This window comes from Musca domestica, unplaced genomic scaffold, assembly GCF_030504385.1.
Source record: "Musca domestica strain aabys unplaced genomic scaffold, Musca_domestica.polishedcontigs.V.1.1 26, whole genome shotgun sequence".
Classification (NCBI taxonomy): domain Eukaryota; kingdom Metazoa; phylum Arthropoda; class Insecta; order Diptera; family Muscidae; genus Musca; species Musca domestica.
In genome coordinates, this window is record NW_026712283.1 from 2,811,883 (window position 1) to 2,833,158 (window position 21,276).

At 37.1% G+C, this 21,276-nt stretch overlaps 1 protein-coding gene across 2 annotated transcripts in view; it reads left to right on the top strand.

Annotated features, from left to right (window-relative positions):
- Positions 1-21,276, top strand: part of LOC101891816 (myosin-G heavy chain) — a 184,827-nt gene that overhangs the window by 146,955 nt on the left and 16,596 nt on the right. For both annotated transcript variants that reach the window (XM_059123881.1, XM_059123882.1), the window contains exon 2: positions 14,810-15,696. In XM_059123881.1, coding sequence (XP_058979864.1) covers positions 14,810-15,696 — 887 coding nt within the window. The remainder of the gene's footprint in view (positions 1-14,809; positions 15,697-21,276) is intronic.

Genomic DNA, 21,276 nt, shown 5'->3' on the forward strand with positions numbered 1-21,276 from the left:
TTTGGTATGAGAATCAAGGTTGAAAAGAAAGTTTCATATATGAAGGTGATTGTGAAAATGTGTACTAAGTGTGCGAACTGTACTAAATGGTACTAAATTTCGTTTAGGGTGAACGAATGAAAATCATCAAATTTGATATTGAGTTCTCTCTTGGTATATGTAATTCAAATATGAAGGTGGTTTTGGAAATAGTTCACTAATAGTACTAAATAGTACTATATTTAGTACAATTCGGTATTGAGTGAACATATAGTGCTTGAAATCTGAAATTTGCAACTAGGGTCGCTGTTTGTGTGCAATCTCGACACATGGAATTGCTTTCGGAAATGTGTATTAGAATTATATGAACAGGACTGAATGGTACTAAATTTGGTATTGGGCGAAGGGGGTAAAGATACAATTCTGAAATTTGATATTGAGATTAATAATATTAGCTGTGTTTAAGAAAAATTTGTCGTCCCCTCTTGTTATGTCACTTTGCGATGTAAACTTTCAAAACCCCGACAAATGTTTTTTTTTTTTGTCTATTTTTAGAGCGATTTTCAGAATCTACTGAGTTTTTATACCCTCAGCCATATGGCTTGAGAGGATATATATCATTTGATATGGTCAAAACGTGCCCAGTCGAAATAATGGTTTTAGGCCCTAGGTCTCTTTGGACCAAATACGTTTCAGACCATTTGGGGTCGATCTAGCGATGAATAATTACAACTCTTATAAAATATGATGTAAGAGTCCGTTTGTCTTCAAATTGAACACATCCCAATAATTTTATTAGCCCAAGGCCTGGTGTTAAGATGGAGTATATCGGTCCCCTTCTTCTGATACCTCCCCCACAAAAGGTCGAAATTTTGAATATCCATTAAGCTCAGAAAAAAACTTGAAATTAACATCCGATTCCATTTATCATTAGCACATCTGAATATCTCTTTCAAGAAGCTCATGAAACGAGAAATTAACATCCAATTCCGTTCGGACTAGGCATATTTCAATATTTCTATCAACAGATGATCTGTTAGAAACATGGTAGTGATCGGACCATTCCTTCTGGTACCTCCCCCACAAAGGGTCAAAGTTTTGAATGAACAAAACGTTTATAAAATCCGAAATAATCATCAGGTTCTCTTTATATTTCACACATACCAACATTTTTGCTAACACAAGATCTGTTGTGAAGATGTCAGGCCTCTCCTTCTCGTACCTCCCCCACAAATGTCGAATATCCATGAAGTTCATAAAAAGCGAAATCAACATCCAATTCCATTCCAGACATCTCCATCAAAACAAGATCTGTTATTAAGATGGTAGAGATCGGACCATTTCTTTTGCTACTTGGCCCACATAGGGTTTAAGATTTTGAAAAGCAAAATGATCAAAGAATGCGAAAAGAGCATCCAACTCTCTTCAAATTTCACACATACAAACACCTCACTCCAAAGAGTCACAATTTCCAATACTTTTATCTGTCATAAATTGCGAATCAAGTCAGCGATTATTTACAACTTCCTATATCTAAATATATGTTTCTCAAGCAGAAACCTGGGATGAATATGGAATTTATGATTCCCCATAAATTGGAGATAAATGTTCGATTTTTTTTGTAATATTGCCCATGCCAATATTTTTATCTGTATTGGATGAAGTATGAAAATGGAATACTTCCGTCGACTATATCTGGTACCTCACGCACATGTTAACATTTTCTAAAAATTATCACAATAATCATAACAGAAGTCAAAATATTTTTAAATAATTGAAAATTGGCTGAGGGTATACATCTTCGGCAAAACTGACCGATACCATTTTACTTGTTATTGTCAAAAAAAATAAAATTTTGTCGCACATTGTTATGGTTTGGTTCCCTTTAACCCATACTATTTTGTTATAATTTCAGTGATATATTCCACTTCTCCACATAGACCTTCTCCTCCATCGGACCTTGGTTATAAACAAATTTCTTATGCCATTATAATTCCTTCTTGTTTTTGTTATTCAATTTCTGACCTAAATAATTTCTCAGACACACATAAATAATTTTTCGTCTTCGTCTCATTCTCCTTCGCAATTTTTAAGCCTATCTCTGGCAGTGCATTGAAAACAAGATTTTGTTTATAAATAGCTTAAAGGTCGTTCTTTTGAATTTTTGCTGTTTTGTTGTTATCCGGTCCGATGTGTGTTCATGAAATTTTATATGACCGACATTGTTTATTACGTACGTACGACGACGTTCGGTATGCAAAACGAAGAAAAAATAAAGAAATGAAAATAAAAATAATAACACCTTTATGTGATATAAAAAAAATCTGAATAAAAACAAATTCTTGACACACTTCTCAAATGTATTCTCATTTTCAGCGACAACGTTTTCTTTTGCCACTATTGTCTTCTAACGAGGTAAGAAACCTCCTTGTCTGTCCGCCTGTCTGTCCAACACTTTGTAGATTGTCTGTGTGGCGGGCCCCACAGACAACCTGAACTAAATTTTTGTGTTCTTCCAAAATCTTCTTGCATTTCAATTGTTTTGTTTTGCCATTTTTCCCCATTTGCCTCTGCCACTGCTGTTGTTCTCCTCGTGTGAGAGAGACATTTACATGTTAGCTTGTTAGTTCGCCAAGAACAATAAACAAGCTAACTAGCTTGTTGGCTGGACAATTGTTATATGACTGGGGGTGGAGGAGGGGGCCTCCTCCTCCCTTGTCTTACATAAATAAAAAAACACAGTTTACACTTCATAAAATTTAAACGAGCCGGTTATGGTTTGTTTTTTTTTCAATTTCTTGTTTCATTGTTTGTGTCATATTCTTTCAATGTTAGACACATAACCCAGCAAACATTGTGACATTGTGTTTACGTTGTAGCTCTTATATACAAGCCACTTTTAAAATATTAAATGAAAATTCCACACACACACATTTATAAAAAAAAGATCCTCTCCACACCAGATGCAATTAACAACTGAAGGCTGGTGTCATCGTCAGAGTCATCTCTATTTCAATATTTTTTTTCGGATTTCTTTATTTTTCAATATTACAAGAAAACAAACCAACAACTGGCAATTGAAAGCCATGACGTAAAATGTACTGCCGCCAGTACCAACAGCTCAACTGAATATTTGCCATCCAAGCAGACAACCAGCCAACTCTTAGCATCTCGGTGAGGGTGATGCCACTGCAGTTTTGCCTTCATTTAGGAGATGACATTGAATTTTGTTGTGCTGTGGATGGCACATGAAGTTGACGACTATGACTACAACAACAGCAACAGCATGAGAAAATGTTGTTGTTTTTGGTTTTTGCTTCGAAATGTTATTTGTCCATTTCGACAAATGAGTGGTATTGTAAAACCCATTTCGAAAGGTCTGGATGGCCACGGAAAGCCATCCTTCTACAAACTGTATATAAAATGTAGGCAAAAGTTTTTCTATTAATACATACAGGGTGAGATAAAAAAACTGCAACAAACTCAAAGGCAATAATTTTTAATTTTTTTTTTAAATTTTATTGAATGAAAACAAAAAATTTCCGAAATAGCATCAAATTTTAGAATAAGTTTAGATTTATTCAAATTGGTCACCTTTGGCACGAATTATGGCTTTCAAACGGCCAATGAAACCGTCACACGCTGCCCGAATGTTGCTCTGCGGTATTTTGACCCATTCCCGGCGAAGCGCTTGCTGGAGGTGATCGACACTTTGGTATTTTTTAGTGCCAACCTTGCTTTCCAAAATACTCCAGACACAATAGTCCAACGGATTGGTATACGGAGATTTTGGTGGCCATTGTGCGCTGGAAATGAAACGAAGAACCTCATTTTATAACCATTCTTTGGCGGCGCGTGCTGAGTGCGATGGTGCTGATTCCTGCTGGAATGTCCAAGGTCTGCGACCAATATATTCGGCATTTATTCTGATGACACGGTCGATTAATACGTGCGGAGAGTGGGCCGCCATCGGCTGTTATGGCGGCCCACACCATCACCATGGGCGGCACTTGAGTTCTGGTGGCCAACCGAAGGTGCACCTTTTCAGCTGACCTCTTTGTGTCAGTAAACACGATCATTTTGTTTGTTTACAAATTGCTGGACAACGAATGTTTTCTCATCGGAGAAACCCAAATTCGGCAGTTCACCACTTTCGGCCAAGCGAAGCAACTCTTTAGCTCTTCTTGCACTTTTTGGAATTTCAATGGCTTTACCCCGAGCTCATTTTTCGATATTTGCCGAATGGAATATTGCGATATGTTCAGCTCACGAGCCATTTTTCGGCCACTACGACGCGGGTTTCGATCAAGTTGCTTCTTTACTTTTCGAACCATTTCTGCTGATGTTGCTGTTTTCTTTTGTCCACTTCCTTGACGTCGGGCTACACTACCAGTATCACGGTAACGAGCGATGGTACGAGACACAAAAGATTTATTCACATTTAAATGCTGGAGTGCTCCAACTAGCTATCGGTATAAGAATACTATTTATAGGTATAATAATTTCAGGGCCTCTAAAAAAGACCAATGTTTAGAAGATGTGTAAGGTGTATCTATGTGGGAACGTTTGAACTTACGAATGGTCATATAGAATACCTGTAATAGGGTTTCCATCCATAGCAGAACTGTGATTGGTCTTTGAAACAAAAACCCCGAAAAAGAGTTTCTTCTCCTCTACTTAAAAAAATATTAGTCCGTTTTGGCCTACATGGGTAATCTATATCATACTCATAAAAACTTCCACAACTATTATAACTGAACAAACTTGAACAAACATTTCTCCAAAAAAAATCAATGCATTGTCCAAATGTTCCTCAAAATCCAATATTAATCCAATATTATTAATTTCCATAAAATACATGGATGGAACACATTCCAAAGAAATAAAAAATGACCCTTGAGAAATTGTTTTTAAAAATCTGTGAAAAAAAAATATTCTAAAAATCCGCGATTTAAAAATATTGGTAAATAACGCAGGGTTCTTGTTTCAATGTTCCTTAAAAAAGAAAAAAAAATTAAATCCGTCTAATGTTTCCAGAAAATATTTTCTCAATAAATTACAATAGTCTTATAAGAAAATGTTCTTAAAAAACTAATTATCATAGTTCGAGGGTGCTTGAAGCAACATTCTTAAATATTGTGGAAAAATATCCTTAAGAACATTCTAAAATATCCACCATAATTGGTCGGAAGGTCCTTGAAAAATATTCTTAAAAGTCCACGATTATATGTCAGTTTTTTTTATCAAACATTATTTGTCTTATGGTCTTTGAACATGTATTCTTTAAAAATATAGAATTAGAATTAGTCCTGGGAAAAATATTCTTAAATTATTAGTTGGCTGGTCATTGAAAATATAGTATTTTAAATCCACGATTATTGGACTGATGAAACTTAAAAATATCTTAAAAATTCGCTATTATTGATTTGAAAAAAACATTATTAAAAAATCAACGAATATGGGTTTAATGATCCTTTACTTTAATTGTCTGAATAATCGGTGATTATATTCCTTAAAAAATGTTATTAATACAATAACGTCGCTTTGGAAATCTCCTAAGATTTTGTGCACCCCAAATGTCGAATTAAAATTATTAAGCGGGTCATTGCAGCCTATGCCTTGTGACTGAAAAAGTTTGTATCTTAAAACTAACAAAATTAAAAAAAAATATTTTATACAAAGTTAAAATTAAATTCCAATCTTGCATTGCCAGCTAACAGTTGCAAAAAAATTATTTTTTCCACAGCTTTACACTCACACACATAAGCAAAGTATTTACAACTTGGGTCCCAAAGGTTGCAAGCTAGTAACCTTATCAACCTGACCTGGTGGCGGTTACAACGTTACTTATGTTTTGTCATGAGCTTCGTTGAAACATTGCGACACTAAACTTTTCTGTCAAGTAAAACTTTTTAATACGATGCCTGCATAAGTCTGGTGCTTTCAAATCTCAAAACGAAGTTTTTTTTTTTGTTCACTTCTGTTGTAATAAATTTATAACAACTTATTTTAGCTGAATTGCAGAGCTGCGGTAAAGTTTTTCGTTGCGGCTTTCCAGCATAACTTTAATTCAGTTATATATTAAACAAAGACAATTTTAGGGAAGGATGAAGTAGATTAAAGATGTAGAGATTTTTTCTATGTATAGGAAGCCTTTTGTAGACCATCCACAAAGATAAGAGATTTTAAAGGTTTTTTTAAAGATAAAATACCTTTGATAGGGGTTCCATAAGTAGAGAAGCTTTTTTAGAGGTCTTGATGGAAGACCTAGCTTTTTGTGTATAGGATAGTTTTTTAAATCTTCTGTAAACAATAAGTTAATCAAAGAGATTCCATCAAGACCTCTTTCTAATATTCAAAATGAACAATTTGTTCAGTGTTGGTAATTGTTTTATCAAAACTTCATACATTGTACTAAATTTTCAGAATTTCAATGGTTTTTGTATTTATTATTCATGTCATCCTATTTCGGAAAAAATACTAGGAAAATGACTACCTTTTACACCTAAAGTCTTAAAAATCTTTCATTTCTAAGTTTACCGAGGATAATATTAGTAAAACCATTGCACAATGGACCCACATCCAAAACTATTTCAACAGCTATTCAACTCAAAAGTTACCTCAATATCAAAGTTCAGCTCCATTCCTTCATCCAATACCAAACCTAGTACAATTTAGTACTTTCCGGACAAATACAGGACGCATTTCCAAAGCACTTCCATATCTTAATCCCAAATACCAACAGAGAAGGCAATATCAAAAATTCAGTATTTTAGCTCTATTCTTTCATCCAATACCAAATTAAGTACTATTTTGTACTTTACGTATAATTTTAGTACTGATTTGCAAAAATTGTTCCATGTCACAATCCTAGACACCAACAAACATCGCAATATAAAATTTCAAGCTTGCATCTCGATTTCTTCATCCAATACAAAATTTAGTACCATTTAGTACTTTTCGTACAAATATAGGATGCATTTCCAAGCCACTGTTAAATCTCAATCCCTGATATCCACAGAAACCTCAATGTCAAATATTCAGGATCCCAGCTTAATCCCTTCACCCAATACACACTTAGTACTTTTTCATACCATTTAGTACTTTTTGAACAATTATAGTACACATTTCCAAAACCACCTCTATATTTAAATCACAGAGACCAACAGTGACACATCACACTTGAGTATTTCAGCTCGTTTCCTTCACCAATTCCAAATTTACTACTTTTTGTACAAATACAGTACGCATTTCCAAAAACACCTCCAAATCACAATCTCAAATGCCAACAGAGATCACAATATTAAATTTCGGGATTCCAGCTTTTTTCCTTTCACTCAATAGCAAAATTTAGTACTCTTCGTAGAAATATAGGATGTATTTCCAAAACCACTTCTAAATCACAATCCCAAATACCACCAGCGACCTCAATACCAATTTTCTAGATTCCAATAATATCCCTTCATTCAGTAGCAAATTTAGTACCACTTAGTGCTTTTGGAACAATTTCCAAAACCATTTTCATATCTTAATTCCAGATACCAGTAAAGACCTCAATATCTAAATTGTGGATTTCAGGTCTATTCCTTCACTCAATTAACAATTTAGTACTTTTCGTACCATCTAGTACTTTTCAAACAATTATAGTGCATATTTACGGAACCACCATATCTTACGGGACCATATATTAACCACAAACACCAACATTGGCGTGAATGTAAACCTTTGGGATTTCAGCCCTTTTCCTTCAACCAATAACAAATTTGGTACTATTTTGTAATTTTCGTAGAAATGTAGGAAGCCTTTCCAAACCACTGCTAAATATAAATCTCAGATACCAAAAGTTACCTCAATATGAAATTTGAGTATTCTGACCCTATCCCTTTAACAAAAATCCACTTAGTACTTTTCGTACCATTTAGTACTTGTCAAATAATTATTGTACACTTTTACGAAACCATCTCCATATCTTAACCACAGACATCAACAGTAAAAGCTACTGAAAATTTTGGGATTCCAGGTCTATTCATATCCATATCCCGATACCTATTAAAGTACTATTTAGTACTTTTCGTACAAATAAATTACGCATTTCCAAATCCACCTCCAAATCACAATCTCAATTGCCAACAGAGATCACAATATCAAATTTCGTAATTCCAGCTCTTTTCCTTCACCCAATGGCAAATTTAGTACCATTTAGTACTTTTCGTACAAATATAGGACGTATTACCAAAATCACTTCCAAATCACAATTCCAAATATCATCAGAGACCGCAATACGAATTTTCTGAATTCAGGTCATATCCCTTCACCCAGTACCATTTAGTACCTTTCGAACAATTATAGTACACATTTGCGAAATTTAGTACTTTTCACACAATTCTAGTAGAAATTTCGATAACCATTGTCATATCTCAATTCCATATACCAACAGAGACCTCATTTTCAAATTTGAGGATTCCGGACCTATCCCACCACCCAATACCAAATTTAGTACAATTAGAACTGTTCGTACAAATATAGGGCTCATTTACAAACCACCACCGAATCTCATACACAGATACCATTAGAAATTTTAATATTAAATTTCAGAATTTTATCTCGTTAGCTTCACCTTATACCAAATATAGTACCATTCAGAACTTTTCGTACAATTACAGTACACATTTCCGATAACACCTCCATATGTCTAGGCTACACATGAACAGTGATCCTTATACCAAGTTTCAGATTTCAAGCACTATCTGTTCATCCCATACCGAATTATACCAAATATAGTACTATTTAGTACTTTTCATGAACTTGTAGTACACATTTCCCAAAACAATCTCTTTAACACAAACCTACCACCAAAGTACCACCTTAGTTCAAAATTCAGCAAAATTCCAGCTTCATCCGTTCAACCTAAACCGAACTTATGCAAATTTAGTACCATTTAGTACAGTTCGTACACATTTCCGAAACCACTTTCATATATCAAATCTAATTTTCAATCTTGAATCTCATAACAAATTTCAAGTATTTACCACTATCCTTTCAAATAATACTCAATGGTACTATTTTAGAAGTTTAGTGCCATTTTAGAACTTTTCATAACCTTAAAGCACGAATTTCCAAAAACCCTTTGGTTCAACTATCCTGAACTTCATATGTGACTCTGATTCCAAATTTCGGAATTGGAGCTCATTCCGTTTGTCCAACACAAAGTATTACTTTTTTGTACATTTCAGTACTTTTTGTATCCTTTCAGTACGAATTTCCAAAACTCAGTCATATAACCCAGATCCTGACTGATTTTTTGCAGAAGATTCAAAAACTAAAAAAATTTCTTTTAATATACAACCAACAACTAAATTTAAGTTTACAGCTCTTCGATAGGAAAATTCCGTCTAAAGGATATATCTATAAAATGGGTAAAGAAAAAGGGTCCGTCTGTTAAATTTTAAATATCCTTTTTAAAATTTTAAATCATAAACCGCAACATAACATAATGTCACTTTTGTCCCTTAATACTAAAAAAAAACAAGACCAAACATTTTTCACCCACCTCCCGCTCGCTCGACTCTCTGCAAACCTTTGAACTTTTGTTTTTGGTGCAGCCAACCGTGACTCTGTTAACATTTCGCCGCAATGCACTGCCAAGAATGGAAGCCAGCCACCAGAACAACATTTGTTCTTTGATTTACAACAGCAGCGGCAGCACCAAGCGAGTGGAAAAAATTCTGCTGTTGTTGTTTTGCAACAACACGCACACAACAATGGTAACAACAACAAGGGCCCAGACCAAAAATAGACACAAAAGCTTAGTTGAGGTTAGCTACGAAGAATGAGGTTCACAGCCAGGCCCCACATAGAGGTTATAATGACGTGTTGTGGTTTCGATAATTTAAAATGGATTGGCCCCCTCATCACCCCCTCTTTGGCACCTCTTGACTTTAAGGTGTGAAAATGGGGATGTAATGAATTTTTATGGGGTGCTTATTACATGGACGGATCCTAACGGACAATAATCAGTCAAAGACTGACATAATAACCACTTTAGACGGCTATAATAGAACCATTTCTCCTTTAGAATCGATTGAAGTATGGATATTGATTTTCTCAAAGACCTAAATTTTGCAAAAAAAAAAAAAACAGATCATTTAGAGCGCAGGAAGTATCCTAAGCCCACATCGTACGCATATCGCAAAATCATACATATTTTCAGGGTTTCAACGCTATTCCTTCGCCCAATACCAAATTAGTATACTATTTAGTATTTTTCGTACACATTTCCGAAAACACCTCCATTTCAAATTCCCAGACACCAACAGAGACTTCAATATCAAATTTCGGGATTCCAATTCGATCCTTTCACCCAATACCCATTTTACTACCACTTAGTACTTTTGGAACAATTATAGTACGCATTTCCAAAACCAGCTCCTTCTCTTAACCACAGACACCAACAGTGACATCCATATCAAATTTCGGGATTCCAGTTTTATCCCTTCATTCAGTACTATTTACTACTTTTCGTACAATTATAGTACACATTTCCAAAACCACCTACATATCTTAATTCCATATGCTACAGAGACCTCAATACCAAATTTGAGGATTCCATCCCTACCCCTTTACCCACTACCCAATTTAGTACCATTTGGTACTTTTCGTACAAATACAAGACACATTTCCAAGCAACCGCAAAATCTGAAATATAGATACCAGCAGAGAACTCAATATCAAATTTAACGGTTCCAGCTCTATCCCTTCACCCAATACCAAATTTCGTACCATTTAGTACTGTTTTAGTACACATATTGAAAAACAGCTCATTATCTCGAACACAGACACTAACAGTTATAGTACACATCTCCGATTCTACCTCCACGTGTCCAGGCTGCACTTGAACAACGACCCTAATATTTATATTTCAAATTTTGTGCAGTATCTATTCACCCCATATCAAATTGTAACAAATATAGTACTATTTAGTACTTTTCGTGCACTTGTAGTACACATTTCCATAAACCACTTCTTTATCACAAATCTATCATCTAAGCTTCACCATGGAAGACCTGTAGAAGGACTTTGGACCATAGAAAAAACTTCAGTGCATAGAACACCTGTAGAAGTCTTTAGACCATAGAGGACCTGAAGAAGGTCTGCGGTCATAGAAGACCTGTAGAAGTTCTTCGGACCATAAAAGACCTGTAGAAGTTCTTTGGATCATAGAAGACCTTTTGAAGGAATTCGGTCTATAAAAGACTTGTAGAAGGTCATCGGTCCATAGAAGACCTGTAGCTGATCTTCGGTCCATGGAAGACCTGTAGAAGGTCAACGGTCCATAGAAGACCTGTAGAAAGCCTTTGGTCCATAGAGGACCTCTAGAAGGGCTTCAGATGGTTTCCTGGCCTTTCAATGCTTTTATTCATAGAAGATCTACCGTCAATAGAATACCTGTATGGGGGTCTTCCGTCCATAGAAGACGTGCAGAAGACGTTTTCTTCATAGTAGTTATGTATATGCACCTATTTCCTCTAGAAATTATCCATACCAAATTTCGAGATTGCGGCTACATTCCTTTACCCAATACCAAATATTGTACCATTCGTTACTTTTCGTACAATTATAGTACACATCTGCGATTCTACCTCCACGTGGACCCCAACAGGGACCCCAACACAAAATGTAAAAATTTAAGCTTCACCCGTTCACTCTAAACCAGACTGATTCAATTTTAGTACCATTTAGTACAGTTCGCACATTTAGTACACATTTCCAAAACCACTTTCAAATATCGGACTTTCTTTCCAACATTGATTCTTAAATCCAATTTTTTAGTTCAGATAATACCAAATGGTACCATTTTAGAGATTTAATACCATTTTAGAACTTTTCTTAACCTTTCGAATTTCGAAAGATCCTTTGGTCCATCTATCTTGCACTCCAACAGTGACCCTCATTCCAAGTTTCAGAGTTCTTATTCAATCCCTTTTTACCAATATGAAATATGGAATTTTTAGTACATTTTAGAACTTTTTGTATCCTTTTGGTACAAATTTACAAAAACCCCAGCCTTATCGCACGCCTACACACCAAAACTGATCCACGTGCTAGGTTTTAAGATTCTAGTGATCAGTCTGTCAATTATTTCACTACTCTTTTATATATAGATAATTTTCGTAAAAATTGTGATTATCTTCAAAACTTTCATATCCTAATATTTTAGGCAATCTTAGATTCGGTCTAAGAATAGCCCCACTAACTACCCCTAAAGTTAAAAATTACCCCAAAAAAATTAAAAAAAATGACAAAATTTTCATCCGAGCAAAATCAGTAGAGAAAGACCAAGAATCGTGCGGGGTCGACCATAAGACACCCTACTACGCGTATAATTGTAGAAGACCTGTGAAAGGTCTTCGGTCCATAGAAGACGTGCATTTGCCACTGGTTTCTTTTATATATTTTTTCATTTCAGATTTTCAAAAAAAAAAAAAAAAGAATTGAGCCTCTGGCCAGCTTTTTGAATTTTTTAAAAATATTTTCTCAAAGACTCCCGGATATGCTTTGTTAAGAATCTTCTGTACGAAAATCCTTGATATATCTATTTTAAATATCATTTCCCCTTCCTTATTAAATGGAAAGTGACAACCATTTTCTGCATCAGTTGACAACAAAGCCCAAATTCATAGTCTGTTGTTCCAACAAAAGTTTTCCAAAAATTTGTTGTAAATTTTTTTTTCGATTCCATTTAAAGTCATTTCATATTTTGCAGGCGTTACCAGCAGTGGGTTGGTTACTCTACTCCTAGTTGGAGATATTAATTGCCATAACTTTTTTTCATTTGTCTTTGACGTCAGAAAATAGAAAATGAATTTTATTTTATTTTCTTGTTCCTCGTTTTTTGTCGACTAAAGTTGGCCGCCTACTTTTGCCTGTGAGCTATGCGAATGTTAGATTTTTATGAAAAATTCTGCCATGACGTGTTTGGCAAATTGAAATGTTAGGTTGGGTGGGGTTAGAAAAAAAAGCAAAAGTTTTCCTCCACAGCAATTAAATGAATTCAAATTCAGTTGATTGGTAATTTAGACAAGGTAGGGTAATTTGATACAAAATTAAAGGGTTTGGAGAGCAATGGGGATGTGGGCAGACAGTTAATAACAATAGGGTGAAAACATGAGATGAAGGAAGGTAGGAATTTAAAAAAAGAACAGAAAGCTCTTTAGAAGGTCTTTAGTGCATAGATGACCTCTAAACGGTTTCCTGTTCATAGAAGATCTGTAGAAAGTCTTCCAAGCATAGAAGGCCTTTCAAAGGTTGTTGGTCTATAGAAAACCTGCTGAAGTTCTTCGATTCATAGAAGACCTGTGGAAGGTCTTTGGTCCATAGCAGACCTGCAGAAAGTGTTAGGTCCATAGAAGTCCTGTAAAAGGTCTTCGGCCCATAGAATTCCGGTAAAAGATCTTCTGTCACTGGAAGACCTGTAGAAGATGTCCGGTCCATGGAAGACCTTTAGAAGGTCTTCGGTACGTACAAGACCTGTAGAAGGTCTTTGGTTCCTAGAGGACCTGTAGATGGTTTACGGTCCATAGAGGAACTGTAGAAAGACTTTGGTTCACAGAAGACCTCTAAAAGGTCTTAGGTGCATAGAAGACCTATGGAAGGTCTTCGATTTATAGAACCCTATAGACGGTAATCGGTTCATAGAAGACCTATGGAAGGTCTTCGGTTCATAGAAGATCTGCAGAAGGTCTTCTGTTTATAGGTCCATTAAAAACCCTTCTGTGCATAGAAGACCTGTAGAAGGTCTTCAGTGCATAGAAGACCTGTAGAAGGTCTTCAGTGCATAGAAGACCTGTAGAAGGTTCTCAGCGCATAGACGGCCTGAAGGAGTCTTTAGTCCATAGAGGACCTGAAAAAGACCTGTTGAAGGTCTTCGTACCATAGAAGACCTGTAGAAGGACTTCGGACCATAGAAGACCTGTTGAAGGACTTCGGTCTATAAAAGACTTGTAAAAGGTCGTCGGTCCATAGAAGACCTGTAGCAGGTCTTCTGTCTGTAGAGGACCTGTAGAAGGTCTTCTGACCATAGAAGACCTGTAGAAGGTCATCGGTCCATAGAAGACCTGTAGCTGATCTTTGGTCCATGGAAGACCTGTAGAAGGACTTTGGACCATAGAAGAACTGTTGAAGGACTTCAGTGCATAGGAGACCTGTAGAAGTCTTTAGTCCATAGAGGACCTGAAGAAGGTATTCGGTCATAGAAGACCTGTAGAAGTTCTTTGGACCATAGAAGACCTGTAGAAGTTCTTTGGACCATAGAAGACCTGTAGAAGGACTTTGGACCATAGAAGACCTGTTGAAGGACTTCGGTCTATAGAAGACTTGTAAAAGGTCGTCGGTCCATAGAAGACCTGTAGCAGGTCTTCTGTCTGTAGAGGACCTATAGAGGGTCTTCTGACCATAGAAGACCTGTAGAAAGACTTCGGTCTATATAAGACTTGTAGAAGGTCATCGGTCCATAGAAGACCTGTATCTGATCATCGGTCCATGGAAGACCTGTAGAAGATCAACGGTCCATAGAAGACCTGTAGAAAGCCTTTGATTCATAGAGGACCTCTAGAAGGTTTCCTGGCCATAGAAGCCTTTCAATGCTTTTATTCATAGAAGGCCAGCAGAAGTCAATAGAATACCTGTATGGGGGTCCATAGAAGACGTACAGAAGACGTTTCCTTCATAGAAGTTATATGTATACATCTATTTCCTCTAGAAATTAGCACTAAATATTTCCAATCACCAACTTATCACTCATCCTTTTGTATCCTCCTTTATGTCCTTCCAGGCGCGGCTTAACTCCTCCACATCGTGTCAAATCGATTTCAATGGCCACCTTCACACAGGACGAAATTGATTTCCTTAAGGCACATGGTAATGATGTTTGTGCCAAGACATGGCTGGGTCTGTGGGATCCCAAGCGAGCTGTGCATCAGGATCAGCGTGAACTAATGATTGATAAATATGAACGTAAACGTTATTACTTGGAGCCAGCTAGTCCTCTAAAGTCCCTGACAAATGCCACAAATCTTAAGACTTCATCTTCATCATCGACAGCAGGAGCAACGACAACAACATCTACAGCATCATCAGGATCGGCCACATCGAACAACAATCGCAGCAACAGTAACAGCACACACAACAGCAGCAGCAACAACAACAACCATCACCACACCCACATACAACTAACTCCGCCCACTTCACAACGTACCACAGCGAATGGCTTGCATAAATCCTCCTCATCGGCCATAAGTCGTCCACATCACAGCGGTAACAGCACCACCACATCCCAGCAGAATGGCTTCAATACAGACGCCTTTGGCCTACACAATGGCCTAAATCTGTCCGTGGGCTCAGCATCGACTGGCGCCCTCTCGGACACCAGTAGCTGTGCCAGTGCAAATGGATTCGGTGCTGAGGCAGATTTTGTTGCCGATTTTGGTTCAGCCGACATCTTCAATGCCACCGTAGCCAGTAGCAGCCCAGCCTCGTCGGTGGGCTCATCGTCGACCAACAACATCAACAATGGTTATGCCAAAATACAACAGCCACTGAGGTCGTCCGGAGGAGCCACCAGTGCCCAGCAGCAGTTTATGAATGGCAACGGCAATAGTTTCTCCAGCAATGGCGAGAATTTTGCGGACTTCGATCATGCTCCAATTTATAATGCGGCAGGTGAGTCGGTTATTTTCGAGTTGTTGTCGTCGTTATTGTTGTTATTATTCTTTGTTTAACTAATGGCTATTCAATTGCTCCAAAACTAGCACCACAATGAATTTTCTGTTTTTTATTCTTCTTTTCTTTTTTTGTTGTTGTTGTCGTTATGAACGCGCCTATTTTCCTCTAAATGTTTTTTTTTTTTTTTTTTTTTTTTGTAAAACGAGTTTTATTTTTCTTCTTTTTCGCTCTCTCGAACTCTGTGCGTTTTTATTTTTGTAAAATTTTCTATAATTTTGTGTGCTTCTTGTTTTTAATAGAAATAATTGCTTCTATTACAAACAAGAACTTAGCTCTAAAGGGGGAATATCACCAACCCATGAAAGGTCTTTTGACCTGTAGAACATCAGTCCATAGAAGACCTGTAGAAGGTCTTTGGTCCATAGAATATCTGCCCAAACATTAATTGTAGAAGGTATTCCGTCCACAGAAGACCTGTAGACAATTTTCGGTCCATAGAAGACCTGTAGAAGGTCTTCGATACATAGAAGAACTGTAGAAGGTCTTCGATACATAGAAGGTTAGAAGGTCTTCTATCCATAGAAGACCTGTAGTAAGTCTTCCATCCATAGAAGACCTGTAGAAGGTATTCGGTCCATAGAAGACCTGAAGAAGGTATTCGTTCCATAGAAAACCTTTTGAAGGTATTCTGTCCACAGAAGGCCAGTAGACAATTTTCGGTCCATAGAAGACCTGTAGAAGGTGTTCGATACATAGAAGAGCTGTAGAAGGTCTTCGATCCATAGAAGGTTAGAAGGTCTTCGATCCATAGAAGGTTAGAAGGTCTTCGATCCATAGAAGACTTGCAATAAGTCTGCGATCCATAGAAGACCTGTAGAAGGTATTCGGTCCATAGAAGACCTGTAGAAGGTATTCAGTCCATAGAAAACCTTATGAAGGTATTCTGTCCTTCGAAGACCTGTAGAAGGTCTTCGAACCATAGACCTGTATTAGTTTTTCACACCATAGAAGACCTGCAGAAAGTTTTCGTTGCGTGGAATATCTGTACAAGATAATCTGTCCATCGAAGACCTGTAGAGGGTCTTCGAACCATAAAAGACCTGAATAGGAGAGGTCTTCTGTAAAAGATCTTCGGTCCAAAAAAGACCTGTAAAAGTTCTTGGATTCTAAGAAGTTATTTGTCCACAGAAGGCCTGTATCCATAGAAGACGCGTAGTAGGTCTACAATTCCTAGAAGACCTGTAGAAAATCTTCGATACACAGAAGACTTGTAGAAGGTCTTCGATCCACAGAAGATTTGTAGAAGGTATTCGGTCCATAGAAGACCTGTAGTAGGTCTTCAAACGATAGAAGACCTGTATAAGGTCTTCGTTGCGTGGTAGATTTGTACAAGATATTCTGTCCGACCATAGAAGACCTGAATAGAAAGTCTTCGTTTTTTGTCAAAAGAAGGCCTGCGTCCATAGAAGACGCGTAATAGGTCAACAATCCCAGTATAGAGTCTTCTTTTCGTGGAAGGTCTCTGTCCATAGAAGACCTCAGAAGGAATTCTATACCTAGAAGACCTGAAGAAAGTTTTCCGTCCAAGGAATTCCCTAAGATGGTCCTGTGCCCAGAGAAGACCTGTAGAAGGTATTTTGTCCTTAGAAGACCAGGAAAATGTCTTCTGTCTCTAGAGGACCTATAGAAAGTATTCGGTCTTTAGAAGACCTGTAGAAGGATTTCCCTCAATAAAATACCTATATGAGGTTTTCTGTCCATAGCAGACATCAGAAGAAATTCCATCCCTAGAAGATGCAAGTAATGTCTTCTGTAAACAGAAGATATGTAGAAGGTCTTCAGATCGTAAATAAAAAAAATTTAAAGAGTCTTCAGTCTCCAGAACACCTGTAGAAAGTTTCCTAATATGTAGTAGGTCTTTTGTGCCTGAAAAAAAACTGTAAAAGAACTTCAGCCCATACAAAAAGCCTTGTGGGAGACTGAAGGACTTGAAAAGATATTTTTTAGATAACAGATTTATTTTCCTCTTCCTTTGATCCACTCCTCTTATCGCCTTATAATGTAGCACATCTAAACTCTTCTTTTAAATGTTGCTACTGCTCAGCTAAAAGTTTTTGCTTTCCGCGTTTAACCCATATTTGAAAAGTTTTTACATTTTGTTGTTATTTGAAAATCCTTTGAATCCTCTTTAATTCTCATTTCCAGACTCAGCTGTTCTGTTGGCTTTTATTGTTTTAGGTTCTCTTCTCTTTCCTTTGCGTTTAATGTTATTCTATTCGTTTTTTTTTTATTGCCAGATTAAAGCCATTCCAAGTATAACAGGATTTATGACTTAATAATCCGATTTTATTTAGCTTGGAATCTGCTGCAATTATTACGGTTCTCCTTTTCTTTAGTTTGTCTGTGATTTATGGAAAGCATCCGAATCCAGAAATTATGTTTCTTTTTTTGTTGTCCATCGTTGTCGTCGTCGCTTGTTTTCTTTATCTTCTTCGTTATGTTTGGCTTACGTTTAATTGCCTTTCACAAAAAAGAAATGAAAACATTTACCATTCAAAGTGACCAGTTTCATCTAGTCCTCCGGATGGAGGTTGGATTGTGTTGCATCCATGTTTTTGAGATGTGATTTTTTTGTGAAAATCTTCGGATGTTAACATAGGAGAAACTACATTGGTAATATTGAAAGTACTTCCAGAAAAATAAAGATCAATGTCTGAAGATCAATGCCTAGTGAAGCTGAGAGGTCGTGGTTAATTGTTTGATCCCAAATCCTATATATAATCCCAATACCTATATAATCTGGAATGACTACGGTAAAATAATTTTAGACCTAACAAAGTACATATATTCTTGATCAGCGTAAAATTCGTAAGACGATTTAGCCCTGCCTTGTGTCTGCAGGCAGGTCACTTTCAAAGATGGGCCTCGCTTTCGTATAGCCCCCATATAACGGTACCCCGATTTTGGTATTTTGATAATTTTAGCCACATTTTTCAATAGAATTGTCCGAAATTCTACGCAAGGAGTTTTTGATGAGTACTTTACCCCCTGAAGGTGAATTGTCTATATAAGTTTACGACATTCGGTATTTTGATGATTATAGCCACATTTTTTCAATGGAATTATCTGAAAATCCTCACAAGGAGCTCCTTCTGAGTACTTTACCCTCTGGAAGAGAATTGTCTATACAGGTCCACCATATCACATAGCCACCATATCACACAGCCACCATACAAGGGTACAACCCCCATACTCGCTATTTGGATGATTTTATCTAGATTTTTTACAGAAATTGTTTTAAATTTCGTATTTTAATCTCGTAATAGGTACTGCAACCTATGGCGGAAAATTGTCTCTGTAGGTCCACGTCTTCATATAGCCCACATATAACGGCACCTCCCTTTATCTGGGTTTCTAATGATATTAGCGGAACTGTTTCCAGTTTTATGATATAATAGACATTTTTTACCGGAATTGTTTCAACTACAGCCTGGGACAAAAAATTGTGTATACGTCATCGCATCTTCGGATCACGTCTTCGTATAGCCCCGTTATGTCGGGTATTATTCGACTTAATCTTTTGAAGATTGTTTAAGTTCCTTCAAAATGGTGGAGCCTTTTAAAAGTTCGCTTTTTTTACTTGTTTTTTTTTTAATCGGCATTCGATTTTGCCGTGACACAGTTTTAGCCGATTTTAAATTACCGAGAGCCAAAAAGTATGCTACGATTAACGCATTTTTATACCCTCAGCCATATGGATACATTTGATGCGTCTAAAATGTTCCTCGTCCAAATAACAGTCCTAGACGCTTGGTCTATTTGGACGAAGGCAGTTTCAGGATATTTGGAGGCGATCTAGCGATGTCCGTCCGTCCGTCCGTCTAACTGGCTTGATATATCGTAATGTTATTATCAAAATTAAATCGAGCTCCAAAATGGGCAATATCAGTCCACTTCTTCTGGTACCTCCTCCACAAAAGGTCAACATTTTTATAATTTACCCAATAGAACAAGAAATACAATTTTGTTCAAACTTTGCAAAGCGTAATATTCGTAGAAGTGCTAGGTCATCAAATAGCTCCCCCACAGAGAATAAACATTTTGAAGAAAAACACCTCTTATAAAATCTGGAAAAAAAATCTTATTGCCTTTAAATTTCACGCAGCTCACTCCTTCAGGAATGTCCACACATAAGGCCAAAATTTTGAATAACAAAACGCTCTTAAAAGCGAAATAAACCTTCGTTTCTCTTTGATTTTCATACATCCTAATATTTTTTCTACCAAAAGATCTGGCGTAAAGACGGGATATATCCCTGCCCTCCTTCCGGTACCTCCCCCTTCTAAATTCCCCCATTCCAAAATTTAAAATAAAATAAGATCTTGTTTGAAGATGTGATGTATCGGTCAACCCCTCCTGGCACCTCCCCCACAAAGGTCACAATTTCCAATTTTTATATCTCTAATAACTTGCAAAACAATGCGATGCTTTTAAAACTTTTATCTAAATATCTCTCTCTTAACCAGAGACCAGAGAGATATCAGACTTAGGTCAGATACGAAATGGACAATATTGGCCCACTCCATCGGAACTTTCCCCATACAGGGTCAATAGTTTGAACAATCATGACGGAAGGCTGAGGGTATACAGGGTGAGATAAAACAACTGCAACAAAGTCAAACGCCATAATTTTTACATTTGTTAATTTTTTTTTTTTTTTTTGAATGAAAGCAAAAAATATCGGAAATAGCATCAAATTTTAGAATAAGTTTAAATTTGTTCGAATTGGTCACCTTTGGCACGAATTATGGCCTTCAAACGGCTGCCCGAATGTTGTTCTGCGGTATTTTGGTCCATTCCCAGCGAAGTGCTTGCTTGAGGTGATCGATCGACACTTTGGTGTTTTTTAGTGCCAATCTTGCTTTCCAAAATACTCTAGACACAATAGTCCAACGGATTGGTATCCGGAGATTTTGGTGGCCATTGTGCGCTGGAAATGAAGCGAGGAACCTCATTTTGTAACCATTCTTGGGTGGGTGGCGCGTGCTGAGTGCGAAGGTGCTGAATCCTGTTAGAATGTCCTAGGTCTGCGGCCACAGTAGATTAATACGAGTGAAGAGCGACCATCGGCTGTTATGGCGACCCACACCACCACCATGGCCGGCGTTTGAGTTCTGGTGGCCAACCGAAGGTGCACATTTTCAGCTGACCTCTTTGGCAAGTAAACACGATCATTTTATTTGTTTATAAACTGCTAGACAACGAATGTTTTCTCATCGGAGAAAACCAAATTCGGCAGTTCACCACTTTCGGCCAAGCAAACCAACTCTTTAGCTCTTTTCAGTCTATTTTCTTTCTGTTGCGGTGAAAGTTCTTGCACTTTCTGGAATTTCAATGGCTTTAGCCCGAGCTCATTTTTCAATATTAGCCGAATGGAACATTGCGATACGATCAGCTCACGAGTCGCTTCTTTACTTTTCGGACCATTTCTGCTGATGTTGCTGTTTTCTTCCGTCCACCGTCCTTGACGTCGGGCCACGCTACCAGTATCACGGTATCGAGCGATGGTACGAGACA